The 26,274-nt window shown below is 33.9% G+C and overlaps 1 protein-coding gene across 3 annotated transcripts in view; it reads right to left on the bottom strand.

The window, feature by feature from the left end:
* The window catches only part of LOC115880507 (protein artichoke), a 140,955-nt gene that overhangs the window by 77,666 nt on the left and 37,015 nt on the right, over nt 1-26,274 (bottom strand). For 2 of the 3 annotated variants that reach the window (XM_030897724.1, XM_030897723.1), the window contains exons 3-4: nt 21,429-21,567; nt 19,975-20,192 (exon numbers count right to left, since the gene is read on the bottom strand). In XM_030897724.1, the coding sequence (XP_030753584.1) occupies nt 19,975-20,192; nt 21,429-21,567 (357 nt within the window). Of the gene's footprint in view, nt 1-10,903; nt 11,748-19,974; nt 20,193-21,428; nt 21,568-26,274 lie in introns of those variants that run through there. The other variant, XM_030897725.1, reaches the window with a different exon arrangement.

The raw sequence follows: 26,274 nt of genomic DNA on the forward strand, positions 1-26,274 counted from the left end.
CACACACTTAGTATTTCGAGTCAAATTGTCTTTATGAACCGCATATCGCATGTTACAATTTCAAATAAACCATATGCAAAAATATAAAAATTGACATATGTCATAAAATAGAAATATACCGAGGGTGCCATTTAAAAATCAAAAGTTGTAGTAATTTTCGATGAAACAGTGTGACCAAAAACAATAACATACCAAATCTCGTTTTTTCCTCTGAAAAAATAAAGAAGTTGTAGGGGTGACCAACTTTTGAGAAGCATCCGGTATATCGAGTTATAAGAAATAGAATTCCAACTTCGGCAGTCTCGTTCTGGTATAAGTGATCTTTGAAAACATTAGTATTTAGTTGCAAGCAGTTGCGTTATTATTCTATAAGAATTTAATAAACTTTTCTTTTCTTTTTCACAATCAATTATTTCGTGCAGAATCAGTAGATATATCATCGGATACAGTTTTGTCGGCTTCAAAATGAGGTTCAGCTACTGTTGTAGAATGTTTAGAAGGGGAGTTAATCACCGCGACCTTATAGATCTATTGTGTGTTCCCCTTTCTTGAGTTATAACGAGTTATAACTCATCATACAGTCTCAGGGCTTTAAGAAAAGCCAGTATCTGAGACGGCTCCACAGAGGCCAGCTCTCCATCCTCGACATCAGACGTGCCAAGGTTCATGGCACGAATGGTCGTCGTCTCGGCGCACTCAGTGATAAGGTGTTCTGGTGTTTCCCCATTTTCCCCACAAAATCTGCATCGCCGTTGTTTCTCAGTTTCAGCCTACTGAGGTGTTCGTTGAGGAGACAGTGTCCTGTTAGAAACCCCGTGACAATTCGAAAATTGGTTTTACTTAAATCAAGGAAAACCTGTGATTTTTCTCGGTCATAAGTTCTAAGGAACTTTTTCGAGTTTCTTAGACCGTTGGAGGACACCCATTCCAAGTTACGGATGGAGTCTTCTAGATTCTTCAGTTCCGCTTTCAGTTGGTTCCCGTTTGGAAAACAGAACGGTTCTGGTCCAGTTAGTGGAGTGTTCGCTCCTTTTCTAGCTAGATAATTGATTTTTCATTGCCTTCCATCCCTTGGTGAGCAGGCACCCAGAGTAGGAGGACTTTATTTTCTTTGCCTAATTTGTTGAGCTTCTCTAGGCATTCTTTGACCAACTTCGAATTGATGGTTACTGAGTTGATCGAGTTAAGTGCTGCTTGACTATCGGATAGGATGGCAATTTCCTGTTTTCGAGAGTTCCTATCTAAGATAAAATGTACGCATCTTTCGATAGCGCAAATTTCTGCCTGAAGGATACTGGGGTAGGTGCCCATTGGTTCGGAGTATTCAGTTTTCGGCCCAAATACTCCTATCCCTGTCCCTGCTTTGGTTTTGGAAGCATCAGTATACCACGTGATGGTATGGTCTTTTATATGCTGAGTAAGCGTTTCTTTCTTCCAATCCTTTTTATTACTCAATACTACAGTGAGGTGTTTCTCAAAGTTGTAAATTCTTGGTATGTCATCCACTGGGAGTTGGAGAAGTGGAATTTTCTTTTTGAGGGTGTTCCAAGCCCCTGACCTGAAAATTCTCCCAGTACTGTTTCCGTCAATGACCATTCTAATCATTGTCGCATTGGCATAACTACCGACGACAATATGCAGTGGTGTTAGGTCTAGAATGACCTCCATTGCTGCTGTTGGACATGTTCTCATGGCACCTGTGATGCAGATACATGCCAGTCTCTGTACTTTGCACAGGGTTTGCCTTGCTGTACGTTGCTCTAGTTTTGTATACCAAGCAACTGCTCCATAAGTAATCATGGGTCTTACTATCATGGTATACATCCAGCGCAAAATGTTAGGGGCGCAGCCCCACCTATTTCCCGCCAGTCTTCTGCATATCATGAGAGCCTTTGTGGCTTTGCTGGTAATGTTCTTAATATGCCTGTTCCAGAGAAGTTTACTATCCAGGGTTATTCCCAGATATTTCACTTCCTGTGATGGCAGTATTTCCTTTCCATCTAGATGGATTCTTTTCAAGTTTTTCAAACTTCGCTTTCTGGTGAATGGCACTACTGCGGTTTTATCTGAGTTAATACTCAGCCCGACAGTCCTGCACCATCTCTCAGCGATGCGGAATCCTCTTTGGATAATATCACACAGGGTGCCTTCATGTTTCCCCTGTGCAATGATGACTATGTCATCTGCGTACCCTATGCAGTGTATTCCCGCTAGAGTTAATTCTTCCAGTAGTTCATCCACTACCAAGCTCCACAGTAGGGGGGAGGTCACTCCACCTTGTGGAGTTCCTTGCGTTGTTTTAACAACTACAGTTTTGGTACCTATCTCAGCCTCTGCTGTTCGTGTTGAGAGCATTTCCCAAAACCAGCGAATTATCGTACTGTTCGCCCCTCTTGTTTCAAGAGATCGCTTGACCACCTTGTGAGGTATATTGTCAAACGCCCCTGCAATGTCCAAGAAGGCACAAAGTGCTGTTTCTTTGCTATCCAGGCTTGCCTGTATTAGCTCAGTTAACTGGTACAGAGCAGTTTCTGTGGATCTGCCCGCTCTATATGCATGCTGACTATCGTGCAGTGGCTTAACCTGTAGATGATTTACTCTAATATGGTTGTCCACTACTTTCTCCATCGTTTTTAATATGAACGATGTGAGACTAATATGCCTAAATGATTTGGGGTTAGCCCAGTCAGTTTTGCCTATTTTGGGTATGAAGATGACTTTAGCTCTTCTCCAGATGGTTGGTATATATCCCATCGCTAAGCTGCTTCTTGTAATGTTTAATAGATGGTGTGCAGCTATTTCCTGACCCTTTCTTTAGAAGGGCAGGAAAAATCCCATCTATTCCTGCTGTTTTATAAGGCTGAAAGGTGTCAATAGCCCATTTCAGTTTTTGTTCTGTTATTACTAGCTTGGCCGTCTCCCAGTCTTCCCTGCGAGGATTGTGGGGTTCGGTCGGAGCTACTTGCGTATCAATAGATATGCTACCTGGGAAGTGTGTATGAAGTAGGAGGTTAGCTCTCTCTTCATCTCCTTCCGTGTAGCTTCCGTCAGTTTTCTTAAGTGCCATGTTGGGGATGGGCCCCCACTTGGCTATAGCTTTCTAGCCTAGCTGCATAAGTAGTTGAAGTGATGTTTTCGCAAAAAGCATCTGAAGTCAGACCGCTTTGCCCTTCTAATCTCCTTATTATACTCAGTTAATTTCTCGGCGTAGAGCTGCCATTCGCCGCTGGGTTTGGCTCTGTTGAAGAGTCGTCGGACCTCCGATCTAAGATTGGCCAGCTTTTTGTTCCACCAGGGCTTGTTACTTTTTGTATGCCCTTACTTGTGGGGGCAACTAGATTCATATGCATCCAATATTGCACCACTGACTTCCTTTGCGTACCATTCTAGATACAGGTGGTTCCTAGCCCTACCTGCATCTATTTGGTCCAGGTTGTTTACGAGATTGGTGTGGTATAGTTCCCAATCGGTTTTTCTTGGATTCCTTCGAATTTCAGTTTGGAGTATGATTCCTCCTAATTTGAACTCGATGATTCTGTGATCTGATAGGGAAGGTTCCGTTGAAACCCTCCAATCTTTCACGTAACTAGTTACACTAGCACTCCCGATTGTTAAATTTAATACTTCCGCCCGCGTTTTTGTCACAAACGTGGGGGTGTTCCCTATATTGAGAACTTCAACATTGTATGCTAAGAGGAATTCTAGTAAACACTCACCTCTAGTGTTAGTATTAGTGCTTCCCCATACCTCATTGTGCGTATTGGAGTCACATCCCAATAGCAGAGGTAGTCGCCGTTGGCTGCAGAATCGCGCGAGCCCCTCTACCTCCGGAGGCGGTGTCTGCCCATCACCCGGAAAGTATGCAGACGCAATCACGATCTTTTTGCTACAACCCTCGATATTTATACAGGGTGTCCCAGAAATGAGTGCAGATATTTTAAGGGGTGGTAAATCTGGTCAAAATAAACATATTTTCTCTTTACCATTTTTAAAATAAATTGAAAATAACCGAGTTATTTAATTTTGAAAATTTAAAAAAATAATCGCAACATTTTGAGAACCGCCGGCAGATATTGCCAACTACATCCAATTACCCGGATCAAGCCCGGATTTCAGTTAATTCGACGCACTGTGTTGCCATATGGAGAATTATTGTCTCTTACCGCCACTTTACGAACTACTTTCAATCTAAGAAAATACATGTTTCACTCAACAATTTTAAATACGTATTTTGTTTTTTCGCTATTTTTTTCGATGTATTTCGACAATTCCGTTGACAGCCCAACCGTCGGCCAAGACAGTCGCGCATCACTGGTTGGTAACTGTTTACTGCTCCTTTGTCGCGCCGGCGCGTCGAGCTTGCGTCATGCGAGGTTGCCGTAGTTTCAACAATTTCAAATTCAAGACACTCGAAGCAATCAAATTCTTATTAAATTTTAAAAATAAAACAGAAAAACACGAAAGGAAACAAACAAAACACAAATGAATTGATTATTGATAAGGTCACAAAAAAGAAATTTCTAAAATGTTTATCGTAATTCAGAATTCCATATATCGAAAACAGTCCGACTAATAATCAATTCATTTTTGTTTTGTTTGTTTCCTTTCATGTTTCTCTGTTTTATTTTTAAAATTTAATACGAATTTGATTGCTTCGAATGTCTTGAATTTGAAATGGTTGTAACTACGGCAACGTTGCTTAACATCATCGTCTGACGCAAGCCCGCCACGACGGCGCGGCTCAAAGGACCAGTTCACACGTGGCACTCTTGGCCGACGCGCGACGGTTGGTCTGTCGAAATACATCGAAAAAATAGCGAAAAAACAAAATACGTATTTAAAATTGTTGAGTGAAACATGTTTTTTCTTAGATTGAAAGTAGCTCGTAAAGTGGCGATAAGAGACGGTATTCAAAGTAATGTGCGCTTTTCAAGGTGTCTTGTAAATCAGTGGTTTGGTTTGGTTTGTTTTTTTTTTTGAAATAAAACAGAGAAACATGAAAGAAAACAAACAAAACAGAAATTAATCGATTATTCGTTGGGCTGTTTTCGATATATTGAATTCTAAATTACGATAAACATTTTAGAAATACCTTTTTTGTGACCTGGTTGTGAATAATATGATGAATCATTTTCGTAAACGTCATAAACGTAATGTTTCGGCCTTTTAGTTAATTTTCGGTGGTTTTTGTTAAGTTTGCATTGAAAGGGTAAGTACTAAAAATAATTAATGTTTTTTTTTTCTATAATAATTATTAGTAATGAGCACTGATAAAAGATTAAATTTAACATTCCTAATTTTTGAGTAGAAATTTGTCTATGAATTTATAAATGTAGAATGTGGATAACATAGGAGGTTGCAACACTGCATGGTTTAGATACACCGTAGAGAAATCTCAGGTGAATAAACAAGTGGCACTAAAAAGTTTTTTCAAATTTCCCGGAAAATGTCAAGAAAAATTTTAAATTTTCAACATTTTTTTTTCTCAAAAAAAACCTCATAGGCGTGTTTCTGGGGTTGAACTATACTACCAGTTAAAATATTTGCACTTATTTCTGGGACACCCTGTATATATATATAGATCAGCTACTGTTTGAGATATATTCATTCCTTTATCTTGCTCCAATAAGAAAATTCTATGATTCTACTTCCATTTTCCGTGTATTACTACATATTCAATCCGGAACAATCAACACCCCCACCAAAAGATTGATATAACTTTTCCCATTACTGTTAATAAATTAATTTAATTAATGAGGCAAACTTATAAGCTTTTTTTATAATAAGAATATCAGGATCCTCTTCAGCTTCTTGCGAATTTTTGTCTCATATAATTTTAGGGCATATCAACCATTAATAACAAATAATAGGCGTGGGTAGTAGAAAAAGTGCGATTTTGAGCAGTCAGTCTAAAACTGTCAATTTTGCTGGCTCTTGACCCAAACCAATTTGTTTAGAAAAAAATTATAGCAAGAAGGGTTATTTACAAAAAGTTGATAGGCTTTTGAGTTACCTATAAGTAAAAGTATTTTTTATTTTATTTTGTTTAAGAATTAGAGGACCCAAAAAACATCTAAAATAGAAGAAATCAAAATTCTCCCAAAACTTTCGCGCTAAAGATTTTTTGAGCATAGTTTCAGTAGACTATAATAGGAAAGGTCTAGGATATAGTGTTTATAATGTTTAGTCAGATATTTTCCCTATGTTGTGTGGTAACTGCTGATATTTTAATTTGAAAATTGATAGTATCGATTAATTATTGATCTTGTGATTCGTTACTATTTGTTTAGATTACTGTTTTTAAATGTTTTAGTTGCTGTCGTGGCGCCCCTTGCATCCGGCGCCCCGGGCGGTCGCCCGGCCCTAGTAACAACAGCTATTTTAGAAACGTCTAGGTTTACTTATTTTACTGAGATTTATGAAAAAAGTCCATTGCCTCGGGTACAGATACCGCAACGTCTTGGAAATAGCTGAAAATGAAACAAAATTGAACGAGGCAACAGGAAACGCCAAAAAATCCCCCCGCGCCCTCTTCGCGAGTAGTTTTCAGGCGCTTTTAAGAATCGAAAGAAGGTCGAGACAACTGGAAATAAAATGAAATGCGACAAAGTTGAGCGACGAAATGCGATCTTGACTTGTTTCGAAGAGTTTTCCGCATAGTGTAGAGGCTGTTTTATAATTGTTTCATTTCAGACCTTCCCAATACCCACGATTTTTTTCTACATAATAATTACTGGAAACAATAACCATATTGGAATAAATAATATTATCTATTGACCTAGTAGTGTAGTCACCTTGTAGATACTAAAATATCCTTTTGGAGGAAAGTTTTGCGGTAGTTCTGATTTCTTCTGAGTACATATTGTTTTTTGGGGTGCTGAATTCGAATCAAATCAAATCAAATCAAAATAGTTTATTTACTTTTTTTTTAAACATTAATATACACAATAAACAAAGAGAAAAAATTAAGTAAATGGGACTGTGTCGCGATTATAAAAAAAACCGATACACAAAAACAAAAACAGTAAATGTTTTTGTGTCGCACAGCCCTGTAAATATTTAAAACAAATATACATGCATAAATGATACAAAGATTAATACAAAGAATTCAAAATAAAATACATAAAATATACTCAAATACAAAAAAAGAGAATGCAATCAACGGGAATGACCAGGAGGAAGGCTAGGGCACCAGGGAAAAGTTAAATTAAGTTGAAATCATCAGGTTATTATTAAAATTAAAAACTAAAAGGCGACGAAAGCAGGCAGGCAGGTTAGTCACTCGTTTAAATTTCTAACGGTTTTGTTTTTGTTGTTCTAAATATATAGACTTGACACTATTTACAAATTTTTCATATGAAAGCTCTTGAACGCATTTAGGAATCTGATGCCACAATTGAATCGCTACAAAGCTGAAAGATCTCTGAAATGCCGCAGTTCTGTGCTGGGGGACTTTGAAATTATTTACATTTCTGGTAAAATAAGAATGTTCATGAGAATTGAAAAGTGAATTTAAATAGGGTGGTTTTCCGGTTTTTAAAACTTTATAAATAAATGATAACATATGACATTTACGTCTATTGCACATTGATAATATAGAATTACTATTTAGGTATGGTGTAATGTGATGTCTATAGGGTATATTAAACGAGAATCGCATACATGAATTTTGAATTTTTTGTATAGATTTCGCTAGCCCTGCAGATAACGAGGCATCATAGACTATATCACCATAATCAAACAATGATAAAATAAGTGTATTGCATAAGTAATATTTAACAAAAGGTGGTAGAAATTTTTTATAAATATTTAGTTTTTTTAAGCGACAATATGCATTAGTAAGTTTATTTTTAATGTGTGAATTGAAAGTAAGTTTTGAATCGACATGTATTCCCAGATTTTTGGCCTCAGCAACTACAGGTAGCAAAACATTATTGATCTCAACTTTGAAATTTTTTGTAATACCCGTCACTCGAGCCTTGCTGGATTCAAAAAAAAGTACACAAGATTTCGAAGTATTTAATTTCAGATTATGATCTGTAGCAAATTTATCAATCCTATTTATATCAATATTATATTGTAAATTGGATATGATATAATTCTCGTTGGTGAAAGATAGATACAATTGTGAATCATCAGCGTATTGTTGTAACTTAGAATGCGATAATTCGTCATTCATGTCTGCTACATATAAAGAGAATAATAGCGGGCCCAATATTGATCCCTGAGGAACACCAGCGGTCATAGGAGTATAAGGAGATTTTAGCAGACTAAAGTCTTTTTTTATGCCAACACAATGCGATCTTTGAGTAAGGTAAGCACGTAAAAAGTTAACGGATTGTTCAGATAGTCCAAAATAATGCAACTTTGCTAGTAATAAGTTATGATTTAACGTGTCAAATGCTTTGCTAAAATCAAGCAGACTTAAACACGTTGTTTCTTTCATTTCCTGGGAAAGTCTTATATCATTAATAAGCTTAACAAGACATGTAGTTGTACTGAAATTTTTACGAAAACCTGATTGACAATCAGGAATAATTTTCATTAAATCGGTGTAAGTAATAACTTGATTACAGATATGTCTCTCTACTATTTTTGAAACAACCGGCAAAATACTAATAGGTCTAAAGTCTTCCTGATTTGTAGGATTCGTTTTTTTTGGAATAGGTATTATGACAGATTTTTTCCACAAATCCGGAAAAACATTCTCAAGAATACAGGTATTTATTATATTCATTAGTGGTTTCCCACAAAACGGCATGCATAGTTGTAGATCTCTTATTGACAAATTGTCTTCACCAACCGCATTTGTTTTAATTGACTGTATAATTTTATGTAATGATGTCTCATTAATTAATTTAAAGTTCAGTTCTGAAGTAATATTTTTGTGCCTATTATTATTGTAAAAAAAAATTTTTTCTATCGAGGTTGTGTCGATTATTCTATTGCAACTAGCAAAAAAATTATTAAATTTTATAGGATCCGCAATTTCAGGTGGAACTTCAGAGGTTATTCTATGAGTGAGATTTAATTTTTTTGCTGCTTTCCAGAAGTCACTACCCTTTTCACTAGATAGAGACTTAAAATAAGAAATTTTTTCACGGTTAATAGCATGTTTAGTGTAATTTCTTAGATCACGATAATATTTAAGCCGAGCATCCGTCTTATTTTTTAAATATTTCTTATGAGCATTATCCCTCAATTTAATCAAACACTTAATAGTGCCTGTAATCCAAGGTGTAAAAGGCTTAATTTTAGTTTTTTTTTGTTTTAAGGGTGCGTGTTTATTAATAAGATTTGAAATATTATTATTAAATAATTCTAATTTTGTGTTAATATTATTTGTATAATAGATGGTACCCCATGGTAATTCTTGACCGTCTTGTTGAAACTTTTCATAATCAATATTGTCATAGTTCCTGTATTGCATATATTTTTCTTTATATTCGGTAATGGGTATATTAAAATTTCCAAATATTAAACAGTGATCTGATATAGTCTCAGAAATATTAAAAGAGTGACTACTTTGGCAGTAAAGATTATTGTCGGTAATTATACAGTCAATTAGTGTAGATGCGTTCGTGTTCATATCTATCCGCGTAGGTTCCGTAATATGCTGAGTTAGATTAAAGGTATTAAGCAGTTCAATCATTTTTAATTTAGTTCTTGAGTTTTTTAATAAATCGATATTAAAATCTCCAGTTAGAATAATGTGGTTATAATACGGAACAGTAGCAGATAACATGTTTTCTAGAGTGTCAAAAAAATGCTCTAAATTCGACGAAGGAGGTCGATATAAACTCACAAATAGCAAAGTTTTCTTATTTAGGTTGATACGTACGCCAACATATTCACAACTCTCAGAGGTTATTCCAAGATCCACAATTTGACTACTAATATGTTTCCTTACATAGGCTCCCACGCCGCCACCCCTGGCCCCACGATCCTTGCGTATTAGATTATATCCCTCAAGATTAAAAGAACTTGAATCCCAGTCAGATGTTAACCAGGTTTCTGACAGTCCTAGTATGTCAAAGTTGCAATCATAAATATAATTAGCGAACTCGTCAAACCCTGTATTGAGTGATCGAACATTTAGATGAGCAGTGACAAGGCTCTTAGTTTTGACAATTTTGGAATTATGGCCTACCTGCGCAATATTATCACCTAATATCATTGAGATGTCGCAACCCAGTACCCACGCCAGTGCCTAGCTCCCATCGATCACACCCTCTCAGATTATAGCAAACATACATGCCCATCAAAAGCAGTATCAGGAATGTTTAGCCGTAAAGTACAATTTATATTATTCATTACCCAACTTATATAAGATGAAAGAAGATTTTATAGAAAAAATACAATAAGTCACAGCTATATCTCGCCGCCTACTATAATCAAATAAAACTTACATACAAAATTTCGTGTTCATTAGCTTAGTAATTGAAGCATCAATAGAGAATAAAAAATTAAAGTTCAATAATTCATAGATATATTCACCCGCATACTAGAATAGGCAGACTTGAAATGCTTATATCAAAACGAAATTAATATACACTTTCCCTCAAAAAATAGGTATTTTCAATAGAAAACAAAAGTATAAGCAATAATTCCCAACCATATCTAATACGTATAACAATTGCTAGAAAGCCAATACATTAAAATATGAAAAACAAAGTAATATTATGCAGTTTCTTTAAAAAATAGAAGCATTCAAAACAACGAATTATACAATACGCTTATTATGATAACTAGAAGAACAACTCCTTAAAGAAAAAATTAAATATAAATGTTTTTTTTTAGATATTCAAATATCTATAATATCCACACATTTTTTTAGATATTGAATTTGGTATAGTGAATTGATATATAAATTAGTTAATTGAAAGAAAATCAAAGACAGTACCTTGAGAAATTAGTCAACGAGGTATCACACTGAACTAGGCTTTTCCAATCAGCTCACTGAGTTTTTCCTGAGAAAAGACAACCACCTGCACACCTTCACACAGAACAATCACCTTCCCCGATCTTGTCCAGCAGTGATTTCGAAAGTGCCCACGGGCAACTTTAAATAGTTTTAAATTCTCGGCCGTAAGCAATTCAGTAAACAAGACATTTGAACCTTTGAGCAGTTTTTTGCTATAAAATATTTGATCTCGAAGCCATCGACAACAAAATGAAACTAAAATAGGTCTTGGTTTTTTGTCTCTCGTATTAGTGGTACCCAAACGATAACAATAATTTATATCGTTTTTTTGCACATTTATATTGATTTTGGAATGCATTAGATCGCATATGGCCTGATAGATGTCAGGTGAGTCCTCGTTCACACCGTGCACCAGAATATTATTGTTGTTTGTAGCGACCTCTATCTTTATTTGATTCATATCCTGCCTTAAAGAGTCCAATGACGTCATTACAGTTTTTTCGAATAATGAGAATTTTTCGGATAACTTCAGTAAATCGCCATTTAAGACATTGTCTTCGCTGGCACTTGTCCTTGCCATGGATTTTTCTTGTAAAACGTTCCGGAAGTCATTAAGGTCAGTCTTAAACTTGGCAGCCATTTCTTCCATGCGCTGGTTCAATATTTGAAACTCTCCCACCTGCTTTTTAGAGGAGTCCTCACTTTTGCCTCCACCTCTGGTCATCATTGCACTACTCTTGATCACGAATATGACACTTTTTCTATTTTTAATAATAATTACAGGTACTATAATTGTAAATTAATACGACTGCCGCTAGCACATAACCTACTCGGTACGCATGCTAATGACTATATCCGAATCTGATGTTTATTAACAAAGTTTTGTGACAGAACATGGAGAAAATGCAATAAAGGGGGAAAAACTTGATTTTTACGGTTTTTTGTTTATAACTTTTTTCTCTGAAAAACTGTTCCGGCTCAATAGCCAGTTGAAAATTAGCGTTTTTTGGTTGTCTCCGCAAATACCTAATTTTTTACTTCAATACTCTTAATTTATTATTAAAGTCTAATGTGTTTTTTTTAGTTTTAAGTTAAATGTCATATAGATAGTGATTTCAACAATATACACCCACCGATAATAAAAAAAAACAAATTTATATTATAATTAAAATATGTGCAAATACAAGTACAGGTATAGTTCCAGATGAAAAGATTCACTGTCACTTGTTAAAAGAGAAAAGAATAAAGCGCATTAATGAGCTGTAATTCTTAAACTATAAAATTTAAATGAAGTGAGAAAGTAAAACCTTTTGCAATAATTAAGAACTCTGTACAGGGTGGGTCAAATTCGACGCTTTTAAATGGAAACACCCTTTTCTATAGCAGATAGACGAAAACTAATATCGGTGTCTGGAGCTCAATTTTCATCAAAAACATGATGGTGAAAACCGCACATCAATATCTGTTACCGTTTCGGAGTTACGGGGTGTTTTTCAAAAATGTGCATTTTTAATAAATCGCTGTAACTTTTTTGCTATGGAAAATTTTGTATTTCTATGAAAACATTTCTAAAGCACCTTTTTACGTAGAATTTAATGGTTTAAGTATATTTTTTTTAAAATTAATAATTTAAGAGTTATCAACAGAAAAATTGATTTTTTATTTGGGACACCCTCTATATTTTTAATTAACTGAAAAGGATTTAAAATTACCTTTCCAAAAATATAGCACACTTGATATTTTATTATAATCCCCTTCGAAATACAGAATTTTTAAAAGTTCGCCACTTTTAACTAGTAGGCTTTGGACCCCTTATTGATGATATGCCCTTAATGGAACTCGAAAACATATTTTTCCAGCAAGACGACGCACCGCCTCTGAACGCTGAAGTTATCAGCAAATTTTTGCAGCCAATTTCAAGAATAATTGAATAGCAAACCAAGATCCCAGCCGTTGGCCGTCGAGGCCGCCTGACTTAGTGCTTATGGATTTAATCCTATGGATATATTTGCGGAAGAATAAAGGTTCCTTATTCTTCCGTATAATCTAGACAAGAATTAGAAATACTTAGCAGTTATGAGAGGGTATCTTTCACCCCCACTGAGTTAATGAATTCCGCGAGAAATGTTCAAAAACTGCCCGGTCTGTCCATAACAGAAGACGGTCGATATGTCGAAAACCTGTAGCAAAATCTCATGTCTTGGTTTGCTGTTTCTTTTTATTGTTATTAGATATAGTTTAAATTTGTTGATGTTGGTTAAATATATTTTAAATTGTTATAAAATTCTGCATCTCTCATAGCAAATATCATTTTCGTTTTAATTGATGCTCACAGCCAGAATTTTTTTGCATTACAGCCGGTGCCGTTCAAAGCCTACTTATTTAAAGCGGGCGAATTTTTATATACTCTAATATCTCGAAAAGGAATCGAGGAAAATATCAAGTGTGTTATATTTTTGGAAAGGTAATTTTAAATTCTTTTCAATAAATTAAAAATATACAGGGTGTCCCATAAAAAAATCAAATTTTCTGTTGATAATTCTTAAATTATTAATTTAAAAAAATATATACTTAAACCATTAAATTCTACGTAAAAAGGTGCTTTGGAAATGTTTTCATAAAAATACAAAATTTTCCATAGCAAAAAAGTTACAGCAATTTGTTAAAAATGCATATTTTTAAAAAACACCCCGTAACTCCGAAACGGTAAGAGATATCGATATGCGGTTTTCACCATCATGTTTTTGACAAAAATTGAGCTCCAGACACCGATATTAGTTTTTGTCTATCTCCTATAGAAAAGGGTGTTTCCATTTAAAAGCGTCGAATTTGACCCACCCTGTACAGATTTTTTTAAACAGAACTATAATTACAATCCAACCACACTTTTTCCATTGAATTGCCATGGGTTAATATAATTAATTATTCATTAATATAGTTATTAATGATAGAAGTTCGATACGAACATCATAATGAAACGCGTGCAACGTTAGTTACACAAGTTTCATTAAAAAGTTCGTATCGAACGTGTATCATTCAAAATTTAATCTACGACGCGACACGAGGGACGATCCAAAGAGATTTGATTTAATTTAAAATATCAGAGAATAAAAATTAAAATTCAAAATTATCAGGTGCCCATATTAGTCGACGCCGTGGTAACCGTGCTTATTGATTGTTCCCATTTTGACATTGACAACTCAATTATTGATGTTCAATTTTGTGTTAAACGTTCAGTTTTAGCAAAAAGAAAAAAATAATTTTAATATGGGTGATTCTGATTCTGAAAGTGTCCCTTCGGATATTGAAGGCATTGCGCAAAACGTTGTCGATTACCTACTTCCCGAAAAATCAAGACAAACGTACGAGCAAGCATATGTAAAACTTGAAGATTGGTGTAAAGGGAAAGGAATCAAGAATAGTAGTAACGAAAAGGTTCTCCTGGCATATTTTGAACATCTTTCAAAACATAGGAAGACTTCATCACTTTGGGTATATTATTCCAAGCTACGTTCAGTTATATCAGTGAAGAAAAATACATATATTAGTAAGTACGTCCACTTAATTGCATTTCTAAAAAGAAAATCGGAAAGGTTTCGGTCAAAAAAATCGAGAATTTTAAGAAAAGAAGACATAACTCGTTTTTTGTAGGAAGCCGATGATAAAACTTATTTCCTGACAAAAGTTTCATTGATAGTTGGACTTGCGGGAGCCTGCCGGCGTATCGAGTTGACAAATCTGCAGCTGCAAAATATTAAAGATGAAGGACAATGCATTCATGTCATTATTCCATTTACAAAAACAAAGATATCACGAGATTTTTTTATAACGAAAGGGAATGTTGAAGGAATAAATGAATCGGTCATTTCAGAAACAACATGAGTCATTTTTTTCTGAAATTGATATTCCCACAATAATCTTCTTTTTATACGCAAACGCACCATTGCGTGCAGAAACAACACTAGTCTTGGCTTAACTTAATGTACTGCAGCCTATGAAAATACCGGAACCCTTCAGAAACCACATGAGTCATGAATATCTCAAAACTGTAATTTTTGACTCATGTTGTTTCTGAAATGACCGATTCAAATATGGTGGAAATGGTTCGAAGATATATAGTTATGCGGCCAAGCAACACAGAGCATACTCGATTTTGGGAATTTTTTTGTGGGGTACAGAAATGGAAAATGTATTAAGCAACCCATTGGCATTAATACTTTAGGGAAAATGCCTTATAAAATAGCATCGTTCCTAAGTCTTCCAAATCCACGACAATACACTGGACATTGTTTCCGTAGATCGTCTGCGTTGTTGCTTGCAAATTCAGGAGTGGATTTATTAACTGTTAAAAGACATGGTGGTTGGCGCTCTAACACAGTGTCAGAGAGCTATATAGAAAATTCCAAAGAAAATAAGAAAAAAGTGTCATGTAATATTTTGGGTAACATTTCTGGCAATGATGGGTCTTCAACAAGTTCAAGCACTCAGGAAATAAATTTACTTTCTAAAATTTCAACTCACCTGTCATCGTCTGGAATTAACCAATTGTACTGATATTATAATTAATGTTTACAATAAATAAACGTATTTAGGTACCTTTTTTTGTTTGTTTCTTATTTTAAAATTTGCGTGTTATTATGAATTCATAATAGCGCTAGTGCTATTATGAAAGCCTGTTAAATGTGTCATAATGAGACATAGTCGTAGATTAAATAATTAATTTAATAGTTTCTATTACCTTTCTCTCTTATCCTTTTTGATGGCTACCCTGAGAAAAGATTGTGGAAGCACCAAGAGCATAGAAAGATCAAGTATGCAAAGAAAGCAATTTGCTGCTACATTATTTACTGATTTCACAGTACCTACTCTCTCACAGAAAATGAGGAAAAATGTATAAGCAAAAAACCATAAAAATTGAAATTTTTTTTTAAAATTTTTTGAATTTTTTTCATTGTTCCGTCACGAAATTTTAAGTAGTAAACATCGGAATCAGCACCACAAAAACATATAAAGAACAAAGTAAATCAGAACTACCCCAAAAATTTCCTCAAAAAATACAATTTGACCATACTATAGTGGAATTTAAGTAAGCAAATTCATACGGTACAAACTAAATTATTCCAAAAATATTTTATAGTACAGTCAATCTGACACTTTGGGCGGCAAAAAGTTACACATCAGTTTGATAGTTCTTTTATGCTCTTTACTTTTGAAAACTTTGCGACAGTAAAAAAAATGGTTTCACACGGAAAGTGCAAAACACTACGTTTGAGTAACTTTGGCGCCCTCTAACTTTGTCCCCGTAGGTTTTAGAGGTTTGTAACTTAGAAATGAAAATGTAGAGAATTTAATTCTCTTCATTTTTGTCCCATAAAATTTTCTGTGGGGTCTACGGTAGTGATGTAAAAATTCTAGGTAATCGTTACAAAGTAACAGTTACTTTACGAGGACTCGAAGTAACGCTTACCATTTGAATTTAGGACTCGTTACTCGTTACTAAGCTAATTCGTTACTTTTGCGCTGGCAGTAATCGTAATCCCTGGAAATGCACGAACTGAGGACTCGAAACTCGATACTGAAATATTTCTTATTTCGACCCTCTTCGACGTAGGTCTAGTTGTTATCGATATGTTTACGTTTAAAGAGTTGACTTGACGCCGGCCGGTGTTTTGGATGGCAAATGTGTGATATTTTTTATTACAATTATTCCGGCGGCCGGCGCCGGCGGTCTGTCTCTGCCGTTTGTTGTCGCTCAATTCCGCACGTTTTTTCAATTTTAGTTGTGTAAGAGTCAGTTATTTTTCAAATAATATTTTAAACAAGAATTAAATAATAATTCATTAAAAACCTAAGAACAGAATAAATTCATTCATTTAAGGTTGTCGCCCACTAGACCGCGGCGCGACGCGGCGCTGCGCCATGTGGAAATTTCTTTTGTCTGCTTGCCATGTATTTAAATGGACCAACGCACATTAGAGCGCGCAGCGCAGAAGCGCGCAGCGGGATTTCCGTCAAGAAGTCGGAAGACTTCTCTAGCAACTTTTTTCCGTCTCCCGCGTTTCGGCGCGTTGCAGTGTGCGTACTCACAAGGGAAATAATTTTGCATTCGAGTCTTTTCAGTTGGCTTTTTGACTAGGAACTAGTGATATGTATCAATGGCAGAATTGTATTTTTAAAGGTAAATTAGGCAAATCGATTTTCATAAAGGAATATGATATTTTTTTTAGTCTTCCCTCACTAGAGACAGATGGACGAAATGCCTTTCTATCAAAGATTTAATATAATTGAGGGGTGTAGAGGCAAAACTGGCAATCTCCACTTTTTAACAAAAGTGACAATCTCCAATTTTTAAATTCTAATTACCTAAATATATAAAAAAGATCAGGGTTTTTTTGACCACATAACTAATATACACATCAGAATAAATAAGAATTATCAAAAATATTAGTAATTTGTCTCTTCTGAAAAAATATGATGAGTAGATATACCCGGTGTTTTTTCTTCTAAAACCCTCAATTGAGGAGTGCGTAAAATGTTTCCTTTATATTTTGTAATACTGAAAAAAATGATTTTGTCTTTTATTAAATCTGGAAAAAGATGGTAAAATTCTCCAAACTTCTTTCTTTTTTTGTTAATCGTATGAGTCCAAACTTTTCCTCACCCCCTCTTCCTCTGTTAGAAGAGCACAAAAAATACGCTTTCGTCCGTACTTGAACTCATTGCTTTAAAAACTAAACTACAGTAAGTAAAAAACACTTCGACTATAACTAAATAGCGTTGCCGCGTTTCAAAAGCGCGCTATAGTGGGCGCAGTCCCTTCGCAGCCGGAAAAAAATCTCTTCCCAGCGCCGCGCCGAGCCGCGTTCTAGTGGGCGACAACCTTTATGCTGCCTGGTGACCGTTAAGGGTCGTTTACGGCGGGAAATTCCCAGAGCTTTATGGTACCTCGATGACTCTAACTCCTAACGGAACTGTCCTCTCTCATTTTCAAAGCAACCGTTGCCTATGCTAGTCGAAGGTGTTCTTGTGTTGAAATAAGAAGTCCAATTAATAGGGTGAGGGTTCTCACAGAGTAACCATTTTATATATTTCTTAATACAGTGAGTTGTCTCACAGAGCATACCATTTTAATCTATTTCGTAATACTATTCTACAACTGTATATTGTTTATTGTCTGGAACTATTTTATTTACCAGAGATATAAGTAAAGCATAAGGTATACGGCACTGTCGCGCGCCATTCCCTTCAGTGTTTCGGCCTTTTAGGTCTGTATAGCTATGGTATAGCTAATTATCTTGTAACAGAGACCTCGCGTGCCATTCACTTGGCCTCATTGCACGTTCCTGGTAATTAGTGGTAACTATTTGTTGACAGAGACCTCGCGCGCCATTCCCTTGGTCTCATTGCACGTTCACGATAGTTAAGGCTAGTGGTAAAAGTATTAGTACGTCGAGCGTCCATCCCTTCGTACTCGTGTGCACACATCATTATATATAAACTACACCCTAGTTATAGTATATCCATTGCCTCTGATTTAGTCTCTGCGTGTATGTATATTTGTATGTGCGTATATTTTTATATGCGTATGGATATGTATGTATTACATTGTTGTATTGTTATATTTTCTACTGTCTACGATTTATCTATTCTTGTATTGTTCTTTGGTTTCATTTATCAGAGAATGTTTGGACTAACGAACAAACCTATCTAGAAACTGAGCTAATTAACATGAATAATACCCATTAAATATTACAAGCTTTATTAATGTAAAATTGGTTGCTCAGGTATTGTTTTCTGCTTGTTTACAGAAGTAGCGTCATCCAGCCACCTCGACATCTAGGTCTCCCACACTTAATTTAGTTTAATTGTTTTTCTATTATTTGTAAGTACTTTCCTTTTATATATGTATATTTTGTTCCTTTAGTTTAATGTTTTTATTTTCTAATTTTCACGCCCTCAAACCAAAATTTGATCTACAGTTGAAATAAGTAATATAAGATATTATTTAAGGGTAGAGTGTGTTTTATTTTTTGATTTATAGTTGTTCGGTGGGCGAAGAATAGAATTGTTTATTTAGATTAATATGTCTTAGATAGTATTTAACAATGGATTTACGTTATTCAGAAAAAAATGTTAACATCTGAAAAAGCAGAGCAAATATTTTTCCTCTTTAAAAAAGAATAGATATTTCGCCTCATACACTGTAAGAAAATCTACAAAATAAAAATAGTAATTTTTAGTTAATCGGCTGCGTTAAAAATAAGGACTTTTTTGAAGAGATGAATCCGCCACAGAAGAATAGACATTTTTTAAATATTTTTACATTTTAGAAACCCCTTATAGGTTAAACCGAGCACGCAGCGAAGATCGCCGCGCGCAATAAGTAACGAAGTTCCAGTCAAGCCCAAGTCTTCCAACCTGTACACGAAACAACGATTATAAAGTAACGATACTAAGTACCAAAGTAACGAGTAACTAAAGTAACGAGTCCAAAGTAACGAGTCCTATTACCAAAAGTAACTAGTAGTTACGAGTCCATATAAGTAACTAAAGTTTACATCACTAGTCTACGGTTTAGCTAGAAAATTAAATCCAAATTTTTTTGGAGTTTCTCAAAAACGGTGGGGTGGAGGGATACGATTTTTCAAATTTAAGCTTTTCCAGTGGACCACTTACGAATGGCAAAGTATGAAAGCGGGGGTAATTTGATAGGAGTCTAGACCTTTTTTGATGCCAGATTGAGTCTGTACTATTTAATAGAATGTTTTAATGTTATGAAGGAATAAATTAGAAAAAAATATAATTAAAATGTATTCTAGTCGTCTTAACTACACCATATGTTTTTTTAGTATTATCTTGAGAGCAAAATAAAACACTAATTTACCAAATTAAGTTTTAATCATTTGCTGATGATGCTAACATGGTTAGCAAAACGCGCATCCAGTGTTTAAAAGTAAAGTGTTTTGGTGTATTGTGGTGAATTAGTGTTTTATTTTGCTGTTGTAACACCGAACGTCCCAACCCCCAGCTGTAATTATCTTGAGACTTACTTAAGTTTAGGTAATCCAGAAAACAATGGTACTCTTTTCATTAATTTGCCATCAATCGTAATTGCTTCCAAAGATATCATTGGCAATAAAGAGTCGTCTGGAATGCTACGAAGTCTCGGTTCCACAACATATAGTTCAACTAGTACAGTTTCTAAACCGCCAAGCCAATCATTTGATACGCGCTCTAGACCATTATGACGTAACATAAGACGTAAAATCTGTAACATGATGCACAATTTAAAAATAAAGTCTCTTTAGAGTACCATACGATCGAAGAAAAATGGCGTCAAAGACGTTTGGAGGATGACAGTCAATGATAATTTTGGCAAGGTCAAGCGCTAGACGTCATTTACTTCGTACTTTTACATTTACATCTTGGTCCGTAAAGGGTGTCCCATTTTAGTTGAAATAATCCGGTATCTCCGTTATTAGTAAAGATAGGAGGATGCTGTTTGCACACACCTGGTCCCACTTTTTTGTCAAACGGAAGAAGTTCTAAACAAAACTTTCATAGCCTTCTTCGTTTCTGAGCTACAGGGTCTTTTCAAAAAATTTGCAATTTGGGGCAGCCCTCGTATCTCAGTTACCGTGAAAGGTATCGAGAAAGTGAAAACTGATTCTTAGGTATAATACAGTGGGCGTAGTCTATTTTTCAAAAAGTAAAGTTATTTTTTTTAAATAGACACTCGTTGAGAGTTTCCCTGATATATGAAGAATTTATTAGTGGCTCCCAGAATAAAACAAGAGACAGCTAGCAATATACTTTTAATAATTATTTAGGTTCTTTTATTATCAATCATGGCCTACAAATAAAAATGATCTTTTAATGAAAACTTATAAATAATAATAAATAAAGCTTATGGCAAGCCGGACCATATAATTTATAAATATACAGAATGTTCCATTTAAAAAAAAAACAACTATAGTTCATATCTTCAAAAATATTCTTTTCGTAGAAAAATAGACTACGCCACTGCATTCTATATGAAAAGTTCTACAATAAACAGATTTCATCTTCTCGATACCTTTCACAATAACAGAGATACGGGTGGTGTCCTGAATTGCAAAATTTTCAAAAAGACCCTGTAGCTCAGAAACGAAGAGGGCTATGAAAATTGTGTATACAGCATCTTACGTTTGACAAGAATAAGGGGGAGATACTGTATGATTTCAACTAAAATGGGACATCCTGTACACTACTTTATTCTTTAATTGCACTTACTACTACTTGGCCTTAAGAAGATTGTAATTTATTATTATATGTAGGTATTGAGGAAAATTATTTTTAATCGTTCGTTAGTTGGAATCGTTCTACCCTTTTTTAATCTTTCTATAATTAGTGTTAATTTTTGACAAGTTTTATGTCAACTTTTAGTAAATGACGAAAATTATCATCGATTATTCCCTGCCGTCTTTGAAGCCGTTTTTTTTTCGATCATACGGTATATTATTACCTTTAAAGGAAAAAACGTCCTTCCCGGCAACGAGGGAAGATAATTATTCTCTAAAATTACTTCGTCGATTGGCTCTTGAATAAATTTTGCTGTAGCCCGTAATCCTTCTAATACACTCTGTAAATCGCTATGCGTACACCTAAAATATAGATAAAATAATTATTATTTTTAGTAAAAGTCAAAATTACGAAGTCTGAGAGTTAGATAACATTAATAATACCGTATGATCGAGAAAAAACGGCGTCAGCGATGGCTATGGAATGAAGATCGCTGTCATTTAAAATGTAAATTTATATGGGAAATGTCATTGATGTTCATTTCCCAGCCAACTGGACGCCGTTTTTTTTCGATCGGACGGTATAAACAAACATGATTTTTACATCGAATGATGCAGTAATGGGACCTCTCTTTATAATAACTTGTCCTCAAACGTTGACCCACGTTCAATATTAATTTCGTCTAAAGCTTGATTTTCATGCATCCGTTGTGAATACGTTGATACGATATTCATTTTATTGGTTGAATTTAAAGGCTTCGATTGGTTAGAAACGGTTAACCAATCGAAGCCTTTAAATTCAACCAATAAAATTAATATCGTATCAACGTATCGTCGGACAACGGATGCATGAAAATCAAGCTTAACTCTGTATACCTTTTTTACAAAGTTTTGTTATTTGTTATCGAACACCCTATATATTAATTGATTTTCGGATTCTAGGATAAAAATAAAGGTGAGTTTTATTAAAGAAGTATATGACTAAAATATAAGGTTTCGTACATATTTAACATTTTCCAAAAATGAAGAACAAATTTAAAATTTCAGTAGTAGCTACCTGAATTGAAATTTACCCTGTATAGCCTGATATTTCGTTAAAATAGCCATTGTATGTTACAAAATTAAAATTAAAGTATTTCAAAGTATGTTACAAAATTAAAATTTGACCCAAAAAAATATACAGGGTGAGACAAAATTAATATCTAATGTTCTAATGTTCAAAATGCTTCCTTTCTGTTCACTGTCAAGAGTCAAGAGGCATATTGAGGCATATGTGGAGTTCGAAAAACACCCACATTCATTTCTCTCATGTCGATAACAGTTGGTCGAGTTTTGTAAGCACTGTCTTTAACATATCCCCATAAAAAAGTCCAGACTAGATAAATCAGGAGCATTTAAGCATTCTATGAATGAGTGATGGGTGAATGCACACTCCAGACACCAATTAATAATATCATATCACTTTCTCTCTGATGTAGGGTAAGTTTAAATTTCCGGCAAATTTCTGAGAATTTGTTTTCTTTTAACTGACACAAAATGATAACTAATTGGTAAAGTTGAACTAATTTGACAGCTATGTTGAAGTAACGCCAGGCATAGCACCAGCCACCCATATTTTATCAAATAATAAAGATCTACTGACACTAAATCATGAAAATGAAAATATCTAAGAAAATCGTTGTTTGAGGGGTAGGCAACCTTAATAGTATTTTGAAGAGACATGAATTCTGTGAATTCCCCACAGAATATCGAAATAATATACTGGGTGTTCTATTTAAAATAAAAAAGTAACTTGCTATAAATGTAACAATGTTCAATATTTATTTTGTCTCACCCTGTATAACTTTTTGTAGCAAGTTTTAATTTGATTTATGAAGTACAATAATAAACTACATATTAGGCTATACCGGGTAAACTCCCATTTAGGTAGCTTTAATTGAAATTTAATATTTGTTCTTCATTTTTAGAAAATGTTAAGTATGTCAAACACCTTACGTTTTAGTCATATACTTCAGAAGTGTCTATCGGGAGACTTTCATCATTGATACTACGCATGCGCAGGTAGCAGATGTTGCCATATTTCTATAAATACTATTTATATTTATTTTATATTTTTTCTAACCTTGTTTTTTCTAATCTCTTTTTCACTGAAGTTGTATATAAAGGATAAAGGACAGTTAAATATTTATAAATGTTTAGAAAGCTGCTTTGTATCTTTTCCTACTGAAAGGTCTTTTAGCGCATCTTCAAAAGCAGCATGGAGTTATGATATCATTCTACTCGATTTTCTCCTATTTCAGGTAAATGTAGCAACAGTATCTTTGGTACAGTAACAATACAAATTCTATGATTAACTTTATATTTTAAGATTTTTAGATTTATATTGACGAATATCAAAATTCCAGTGATGTGAATTATGTGTAAAATAGAGGAAAGATACTTAATGGAGATTGTGAAGTAAGGTACCTATTATCATTGTGATCGGATCATAATATTATCATTCATATACATTAAAAACATAAATTCATAATCATTTATTGATATTCTTATTTGACGGTTTTAAATCTATGAATATTATATCTGAATTATCATGTCATTACATCCAAGCGATACTTTTTTTAAATCATGTATAAATCACATGTGTTATCTGTGGTATAATTTAAATTTTGTAAAGTTGAGTTTTATCTTATTAAATAATTACTTTTTCCTTTCAAAAGTAGCCATCTATAGTGTTTCATTTGTGTCTAATTCTATTGATAATGAAATTAGAGCTGTCTAAATCTATAATAAGATATGTTGCCATGAAATAAAAACACATCTCTCTCAAAAAAAGTTCTTTAGGCATTGGGTCAATATATTAAAATTTTAATATTTTTATTCTATCTTGTGCGTTCCATTCCATGAGCAACATTTTTCAAAATAATGTTTATTTCATAGTTGGCATGAAAAAGGTAACTTTTTTTTATATGTAAGTGAATTTCATCGTTCATCATTTCCAAGCCAACTCTGACTCCGTTTTTTATCACACGTACTTAATTCACAAGAATTTGATGATTAAATACATATATCTTAATAAAGTAATTATAAATATATTTATTCAGATATCATTTTATACCTACATATATGGTAAAAAATATTAGCTTATAATTTCTTATTTATTATTAAATTATAGTATTTTCATTTTCATCTTTACATTCAAGTATCTATTTCTGTATTTTATTCTCATTCAAACCAATAAATTTATTTTAACAGATTTTATTGTTTTTTTTTGTTTTAATTAATGGTAATAATAAAATTATATTTAAAATTTCTATTTTAATAATGACAAAGCAGAAAAAATAAAGTTTATAAAAAAAGTAGAACAAAAATAAAACTTTATAAAGAGAATTAAATTATAATTATATTAAAAAGGGAGATTTTGTGGCGTATAAAAAAGGATCTATTTATTATCTAATTTCAAAATAATACACATGCACAATTTGGCAACATTTTTCAACAACAAATTTTCTTACTGCGCATGCGTAGAACTCGGATGAAAGTCTCCCGATAGACACTTCTTATACTTCTGTAATGAAACTAACCTTTATGTTTCTTTTAGAATCATCAAATCGAATATATCGAATCGAAGTGTAGGGTGTTCCGTTACAAAAAATACAACTTTGATGTGTAACTTTTTTTGGGGATACCCTGTAGGACTCTCTATATTTTAAAAAGATCCTTTGAATTAACCTACATATGCTCCCAAAATTTCATTATGATATAAACTACCGTTCTTCTTGGAGCCACCGCGTCGTATGAGAGGCGCCACCCTGTATGTATCTAATAAATATCGCAAATATCTGAAAAACCGTTAAAAATTAAGAAACACTTTAAATATAAAAAATGTTTGATTTTTAATTCTACATCTAAAAGAAAAATAATATACAGGATCTTGCACTTAAAAAAATTGAGATATAGTATCATAAATATTGCAATCTTGGCCATGCAATAAAAAGTTTCCTAGGTGGTCATCCTTGGTGTTTAGCAAAATAAAAGTAAGTACTAACAAAGTTAAATTCACACAGGTTTTTTAACACTTTCGGATATACTGTCTTTAACCAAAGTTTTAGAGAGTAAATACTATGGAGGCTAGAAGGAGGAGGCGAATCGACAATGGAGCATCTCATTCATAAATAGCTGGAACATGCGGTCAGACACTGTCTTGTTATTGTTGTGTTATTGTTTTAGGTTATAACAGAGTGCGACACGAGCGATAGATAGGTTGTCTCTGTCGTAACGGTCGTTCCCTGACGACTCTGCCGAGAAACACAACACTGTCTTTCGTTTCTCAAGTACACCTGAACTCTCCGTATCATAGCCGGGTAATTTTTTTATTTTAATGAAGCTATAATTAAATTAAAAATATATCGTATTTAAACTTTTTTATATTTTATTAAGATTTAGGACAGGTTTTTTTAAATAAAAGTTTAGAAAAAACGTCTTAGAGTCCAAAAGGGATAAAAATAATAAAATACACGTTATAGAAGAAATTTTATAATCGAAATTACGTAATTTTTGAAATTAATAATAAATTATTAATTTTAGTCAAACATTTACAACCCCTAATATTAATGAAAACAGGATCTATTCCACAGATATAATAGAATCGGCGACAGAGAGAGAAAAAAAAATATGATTGTTGTAATTTTTTTTCTGGTTAAGTGATGTCTTATTATGTAAAATAGAGAAAACATAAATCTGTTCCATTAAAGCAAGGAAGGTGATAGGAAGGGGATAAAATGAAAACTACATTTATTTAACTCGGTACTGTCTTTATTATACCGGGTGCGTCCCAAAAGTGGCTCAACCCCATAATTTTTTTATATTTTCAAATAAAAAAACAAGATTTAGTATGTTAGTATATGACATAAATTAGGATTGATTGACGCATTCAATTGTTTTTGGTCACTTTCTGTTTCACCGGAAATGACTATAACTTTTAATTTTTAAACGGCACCCTCGGTATATTTCTACTTTATTTGATAGAAAATGACACTCTGAATAGAATGACATATCATATGTCAACTTTTG

Source organism: Sitophilus oryzae, unplaced genomic scaffold (genome assembly GCF_002938485.1).
Source record: "Sitophilus oryzae breed Bouriz unplaced genomic scaffold, Soryzae_2.0 scaffold_1625_pilon_pilon, whole genome shotgun sequence".
Lineage (NCBI taxonomy): Eukaryota > Metazoa > Arthropoda > Insecta > Coleoptera > Curculionidae > Sitophilus > Sitophilus oryzae.